Here is a 7,500-nt window from a genome sequence, read left to right as displayed (position 1 = left end):
GTGTGTGTGTGTGTGTGTGAGTGTGTGTGTGTGTGAGTGTGTGTGATCATGAAAAAATGTGGTTCAGAAGACACTACTGTTGAACAACCACAGAGGTGTGTGTGTGGCTGGATGTGTGGCTGGATGTGTGTGTGTGTGTGTGTGTGGCTGGATGTGTGTGTGTGTGTGTGTGGCTGGTTGTGTGGCTGGATGTGTGTGTGTGTGTGTGTGTGTGTGTGTGTGGCTGGTTGTGTGGCTGGATGTGTGTGTGGCTGGTTGTGTGTGTGTGTGTGTGTGTGTGGCTGGCTGGATGTGTGGCTGGGTGTGTGTGTGTGGCTGGACGTGTGTGTGGCTGGATGTGTGTGTGGCTGGATGTGTGTGTGGCTGGATGTGTGTGTGTTTTGTACAGAACACCCGTAATATACAATATTACTATTCTTGCAGAATGTAATATGAAATATAATATTTCATTTTAATATCACATGTCCTATCCTATACTACTTTCATCGTTACTATTTTCTGCCACTTTTGTTTTGTATTAGTTTTACTGTCTCGTGTAACTTTATTCTTTTATCCTCATTTCCATTGTTATTTCTATCAGGCTCTCTTTCTACATCACGTTGTATGAACTTTAAAATTCTAATTCACTTCTAAATCTATTGTTTTATTCACTGTACTCAATTCTAGAACTAGTCTCATCTTTGTGTTGATAGAAGTCTCAGGGACCATTTTAGTCGCACAGTGTTGGAGCTGTCAGTCGAAGGAGTAAATAAAGTTCCCTGTGTAACTATGACAACTCTGGCAAATTAGATGTGGTGTGGTGATACAGGCAATTGAGGACGCTTCAGGAAACATTAACAATAAGTGACTTTTTGAGTCAGAATCATCTTCAGACGCAACCACATAGTTGTGGGGCTAAATATAAATGTGAGAGAAATCCCACCACGGAACCGGTGCGCTGTGGTCCACGTGAAACCGTCTGACGTAGAGACGCTGCCCACCATCACTGAGGCTGAAGCAGAGTCGCCATCTTTACTCTTAAACACCGCAAAGCTGCCACCTGTTGATGTGAGGGATGTTTTCATATGACACGTGTTTGGTGTGTTATTCTTCATAACTCCCTGTGTTTACTATGAAAGCTGTTCACCGTTACTTCCTGTTTGTGTGTTAGCTTAGCTAGCCCCATTAGCCTCCCGTGTTAGCTTGACTGCTGTCTTACCTTGTGCGTCTCGCAGCACTGATCCAACCGCAACACGCGTGAAGAGAATCACAACAGTTAAAATGAACATCGTTAACTTTGATGACGGACGGCTCATGGTTAGAGATGGCTGGCTGCTGGGTGCTGGGGCTGCTGGGTGTTGGGGCTGCTGGGTCTGTTGGGTCTGCTGGGGCTGCTGGGTGCTGCTGGGGTGCTGGGGGAGGAGCCCCAGCACCCAGCTGGAGCCCCAGCAGCGCCACCAGCTGGGGCGGTCGCGAAATGTTCGGTTTTACATTTTTTATTATTTTTTCCAACCAATTTTTTTCCCACAAATTTAAATGTCTTTAAATACACATTAACATGAATCCAACATATTGTAGCGAACGGATAAATGGAGGCAGACGACGTTATCTTTCAGTCAGCAATGCACACATTCACTGACACACAATAAAAACATGACTATATGAACCTGTGTATTATTTGAATAGCTTAATATTGAATGCACAATAACAGGGTAGCTATGTTTATACATGGCACTAGGCCCAGTTTAATATAAAACACAATTTTATACAATATATATAGTAGGGGGGGGGGGGGGTCCCTGCTCCATCTCTCCATCAGTTTGGGGGTCCTTGGCCTGAAAAACGTTGAAGACCCCTGGTTTAGAGCACAGACACTGTGCTGTGAGGATTCTGCTTCCCTTTGCCACATCCTCTCTCTGTGAGATGGGCTTTTCTGCTGGTGCCTCACTGAAATCAAAGTACAGATCTAGGCTCAATATTGAAAATGACTCAAGAGTGGCATTATCAAGCCTGCAACCCCGTTTGGAAAAGATGTGCAGTGCAAAACAGTCTCATTGCAGCAGTTATACAGTTGATAAGACTTGAGTTCTCACATAGTGACTTGCCCATCTTTCTTGCCAAGTATCTGCATGTGTTATTTTTGGTTGAACTTTATCATCTTTGAAACAAAGTGATTATAAATTTATTTATTTTTTCTCTATTTTTGAAAAAGTACGGACTGATAAATGTCACAAAAAGTTGTTTGAAAAGGGTTTTTTATTTGCACATCAGAAATTCCTGAAAGTAATGTGAATTTAATGTTCAAGTGTATGTCATGTAAATACACAAGTTAAACTTGGCCCATTTTGTCATCATTTTGTTGGGGCAGGGGAACGGGTGGGGCATGAAAAATATTCTCGCTCCAAAGTGGGGCATCACAGAAAAAGTTTGAGAACCACTGTGCTAACTGCTGCTAGCTGCTGCTAGCTGCTCCCTACGAGCTTTTACAATTTTAAAACAAACCTGGACCAAATGCACTCGATCCGTTATTTGAGATTTTTGACAAATAACTAGAGAAAAGTAATCAGGAGAAATTCTGAGAAACTTCCTCTTCTTCTTCTTCTCCTTTTCCTTCTCCTTTCTGGCAGACTAGGCACTATTTAGTGCTTTGCTTTTATTGACAGGTTTAACTGATGCCTGGATGTTATATAGCTTTCTTCCTTTGGTGTCTCCATCCCACTCTTGCTGCCATATCTGATTCAGCCTCTCACTGATGATGCTACGACACTCCATCCTTCCAAGTGGGACTTGTATATCCACTGTATTTCTGCCCAAACTTGTCTTTGCTGCCCTATCCGCCACCTCACTGCCCTCAACCCCAACATGTGCTGGCACCCGTAAAAAACCCACGCTACTTCCCTGCCTCTCCAATTTAGAGACCATCTTTAAAATCTCACCAACTATATCTGGCCTAGCTCTGTTTCCCTCTCCCCCCACCAGCCTCCATCTTCCACCCACCACAGCCCCCACAATAAAGCAATTAACTCTGCAGAGATTATTGGAATCCCATCTGGTAGTCTTCTACTCTGACAGATTTGTATGAACCAAATCCCACTCCTTTGCTTTCTGGATCCCTTGAACCATCAGTGTAAATATGAGATAGTTACTCCATCTGTTCTTAAGATGTCTGTCATGTTCTGCCAGATCTACTACTTCACCTTTCTGCAATGATTCTTTAATTGACTGATCCACATCAGCTTCTGCCCACAGCCATGGAGGGATCAGAGAAACTTCTTCTCCTTCTTCTCCAAGAACCTGTCCTGTCACGTGACAGTCATGTGACGTGAGCAGCAGCAGTAACGCAGCTTCTCTCGCGGTTTTATCCGGAGAACAAGAAGAAAATCATTATCTACAGTTATAATATGGGCTTATGTTCCACAACATGATGTCTCCGTGGCTGTCCTGTTATAGTTGTGTCTACAATAGGCAGCTCTTGAAGACCAGTCACCATTACCAGAGTAAAACGTGTGGTCAGTCCAAAAACAAAAGCACTGGTCACACCCACATGAGGAAAGTGGTCCTGTCCAGCATCTGGACCAGCATCTGGACCAGCATCTGGACAGACCATCTTAGGATGGAGAGATGCTCTTGACAAAGAATATCCATCTTTGAAACTTTTGTGATTGAGGTTATTAGGATTGCAAGTATTGTTATGAGGTATTAGATATAAATATCTACTTTTGTGAACCTTTTTTATGGTTATTAGCTACAAACGCCTCCGTGTGAGTCCCTTTTTATTGTTAGTAGAGCTTCAGGCTGTGATATTTGATTCATTGTAAATGTATAAATATGTTTGTGAGATGTTTGTTAATTCAAAACATATTTGTGGTAAAAAAAATGCAGGAAAGGTCCTACAGAAACATAAAAAGAATCTGAGAAGCATAGGTTTACCTGACAGTTTATTATTTAAATGCATTATATCTATGAAAAGGGAATAATTTTGTGAAGAAAGGTTGAAGTTAATTTAAACATGTTGAAATATATCAGTTTTATTGGCATCAGAAGTGTGAAGGGAGTTCCTTTCTCTGTAGAAGTCCGTTTTGCCCAGAGGAGAAAACACCATGGACTTTAAATAAACACACAACTGGCCTCTTATAAATTTAAGACATTTTACCTTCAAACATTTTTTTTACGTTCTGCAAACTCAGAAAAAAGCATGTGATCAAAATGTGTCCAGGTGAAAAGAACAAAGATATTGTGTAACTGTCAAAGTTGAGCTTGTTTCTCTCCAAATAGTTCAATCAAATAAATAAAGTAAGTGCACAAAACCCAAAATTGTAACAGTAATATCATTTTATCCTGTTCAATTTTGTCTAATATTTTTGTCCAATATTATTTTACACTTTATATAATCACAGATAATAACTTTGCAGAATCGTGTAATTGTACTTTCTTGATACTTGATTCAATGTCAAATTATCAATTACTATCCACTCTCTTCCTCAGAGGAGCAAAATATCAAAATGATTTGACGTAAATGTAATGAAAACAGTCATTTTCATATAAAAGTTATTTATTTAAGGTGCTGAAGAAAAAAAACATGAATGAAATCAAAGCAGAATATGATTGAGGTCAAAGGTCGACTGTTGATTAGAACTGGAACATTCCCACATTGTGTTTTATAAACTTTGAATGTTTATTCCTTCATGAAGTGACTCAGGTAGAAAAACAGCCACAGTTCCAGCAGCTTTGTTACATTTGAGATCAGAGACGTGTGGTTGAGTCACAGTTCAGCTGAGAGAAGAACCACAAGCAGAGATCGATGAACCAGTGAGAAACATCCTGTGTAATCCTGTGTATCCTGCAAGACGCAGAGTCCCAAACTGATGCGTCACGGCTCTTTATTCAAACATTTCATCGTGGCGCCGTAGAAACACCGTGAAACTAGAACGATAACAAGTACAACATAATTTAATAAAAGACAAATACAACTATTAAAATACCTAAACATCAGTTAAACCACAAAAAATAACCATGTGAGACAAGTTTGACGGGTTAATGCAAAGTAACACTGAAGCGCATTCAAATGAACGCGACTCACCCGCTGAGCCGTCAACATAAACAAAGACCGGCTAACGCTGTGACATAGCGACTCCCATTCCGCGCTACCTGTAGCAAAGGGAGTCAAACCTGCTTCACACCTCATTCCGCTCGCCGAGGGCTGTTAAACGAGGATTAATACGTCCGTATGATCGGGAATCACCGTACAGCTGCTGTCCTGTCACCATCAAGACGCAGCTGCACGGGAGGTGTTTCATATCAGGCTCGGACCGGGAGCGAGGGATTTTGTGTGTTTATCATATCGGTCCGCTCCGTGAAAGCTACAGGCATTTACGCGAGGTGAGTCGCTACGTTAAAAGGACAACAAATTACTAATTTAAATAAAAAAAATACATACTTAAACATAAATAACAAAATAAACCCAACACAAATAATAAATCAAACAATCTGCGTAACCTAACAGGTCAGAGGTCAGTTACATCCTGTGTCTCCTTCAAACTACGTTTCCACGATTTGATGTCACAGTTTTATTTCAGTTTCTGAAGAAAAGGTCAGAAAATGACTTCATGCATTATTCAACAATCTCCGCATCCTATAGGACGAGAGATACGACCTGAAGCTTTTATATATATATATATTGAAAAGTCATTAATGACCATGTGGCAGGAATGATGTCATCATGACGTCACTGTGAAGTCAGAACATGACGTCATAGAAGCTGTGTCCTGATTCCAGGGCCGTCTCCTTTGTGAAGGACCAACTGAAATGAGACGTCTGGTCTACGGAGGATTTCTGTGATTTGTGTCCCCAGCTTGTCCCGCCCTTACCGCTGTCGCCTAGCAACAGAGCTGCAGCTGGACAGGACGACACAGTTTTAATGACCTTTGGTTTTTAACGTGTGAACCGGGAGATGTTCACTTGAATCCTGATACATTGAAAAGTGTAAACATCAGAAGTTTTGGTCTCGTCTCCTCCTGCTGCCATTATCACTTTGAACAGTTCAGTCACTGAAGAGCAATGCATTGTGGGATATGTTGGCCTGAGAAGGATCCACCAGGTGGTGGCGTCGTTGCTCAGGGAAAGGAGGACGTGTTGGAATCAGTTCAGTCGCTCTGCTGTGACACAGTCGCTCTTCAAATGTCCCTGAATTGAGACACAGCTTCAGTTAGTGAAGCATCAACTTCTCCAGCCAATAAGATCTGAGACGAGACCTACAGCTTATTTACAAGAACCAATCATGTGTCGTCACGTGGTGGAACTGACGTCATGATGACATCATTATCTTTAAATACACAGCGTTGTGTGGTCGTCACTCTGATGCTTTTCATTCGTGTTTGAGTCGAAGGTAAATATTTGTTGAACCAATGAAAAGGAGCTTTGGAGAAGTTCACTTCCTGTTTCCTGTGTCACCTGGTCAGCGGCTGCATGAAGCAGGTGTGAACGTCTCATTGTTGCTTTGGGGAAGTTACACTGTAAACAACAACACACTGTAAACAACTACACAATCAGTGACTTTATATAAAGACGATCAATGACTGGATATAAAAAAGGGATTATGACCTATTCTGCCATCAGCCACCAGGGGGCGATACAGAGTTTTAACAGTCATGTTCGTCTTTATTTACAGTCGATGATAAATACCAACAGAAATCTTTGTGTTTCTGTCAAGACTCTAAACATCAGATGAAGAATTGTTTGTGTTGTCGTCTGTTCGTCATCATTATGTTGATTTAATACATGAATTAAACTTACCTCAATTAGATGGTACTGCTGAGTGAGTTTTCTTTGTATACACAAAGTGAAAAACCACACCAACGACACCACCGACAAGAAGAGTCAAAACTGCACCAACAACACCAACCCAAACAGGAACCGTCCCTCCAGCGTCTGAAAGAGAGGACAGAAGTCAGCGTCACTTCCTGTGGAGCAGACTGGACGTCACAACCTTCACACAGAACTAAACGTGCACATGTGAAGTGACGAGCAGATAGAAACACCAGTGGGATGAACGTCTCCAGGCTCAGTGACGTGAGCAGAAGATCTTCTGCTCACGTTCCTCCTGCTCGGCTGCTCGGCTCAGACTCTGTTAATAATCCATCCTGGTGTAATTCTTCTGTTTCAGCACAAACACTCACCAGAGATCTACGTGGAATCTGGGTTTGAGTTCAGGAAAATGTTACACATCTTTTATTTTGCTGTGAAACAACAGACACGGTCGTGATTTCTGAATTTGAATTCATCCGTTCAGATTCCACAGAGATTCTCTCATCAGCTTCTGCTGCTTCAACAATTACTACAGATATGAACAAGATCCTTCATGTTTCAAACCTGCAGCTGCAGCCTGAATGAAAACAGACTGAAGAAGTTCAGGTTTCACACAGTTCATCAACATGTTGTTTCTTCCTCTTCTCTCTGGAGATGAATGAAGTTCAGTCTCAGAGACTCACAACTGATCTGACTCAGGCTGAGACGTTTTAAACT

General features: G+C 41.7%; 1 protein-coding gene and 1 long non-coding RNA gene across 4 annotated transcripts in view; both read right to left on the bottom strand.

Annotated features, from left to right (window-relative positions):
- Nucleotides 1–1,302, bottom strand: part of LOC117762195 (butyrophilin subfamily 2 member A2-like) — a 5,764-nt gene extending 4,462 nt beyond the window's left edge. For both annotated transcript variants that reach the window (XM_034586719.1, XM_034586720.1), the window contains exon 1: nt 1,199–1,302. In XM_034586719.1, the coding sequence (XP_034442610.1) occupies nt 1,199–1,295 (97 nt within the window). In that variant the 5' untranslated portion in view covers nt 1,296–1,302. The remainder of the gene's footprint in view (nt 1–1,198) is intronic.
- Nucleotides 1,303–5,106: 3,804 nt separating this feature from the next.
- The window catches only part of LOC117762207, a 10,107-nt gene continuing 7,713 nt past the window's right edge, over nt 5,107–7,500 (bottom strand). The window contains exons 3-4 of one of the 2 annotated variants that reach the window (XR_004613961.1): nt 5,263–7,498; nt 5,107–5,228 (exon numbers count right to left, since the gene is read on the bottom strand). This is a non-coding gene — a long non-coding RNA (uncharacterized LOC117762207). Of the gene's footprint in view, nt 5,229–5,262; nt 7,499–7,500 lie in introns of those variants that run through there. The other variant, XR_004613962.1, reaches the window with a different exon arrangement.

Source organism: Hippoglossus hippoglossus, chromosome 5 (genome assembly GCF_009819705.1).
Source record: "Hippoglossus hippoglossus isolate fHipHip1 chromosome 5, fHipHip1.pri, whole genome shotgun sequence".
In the NCBI taxonomy this organism is placed as follows: Eukaryota; Metazoa; Chordata; class Actinopteri; order Pleuronectiformes; family Pleuronectidae; genus Hippoglossus; species Hippoglossus hippoglossus.
Note: the sequence above shows the minus strand (reverse complement) of the source record. Positions and strands in the feature narration are given on the sequence as shown.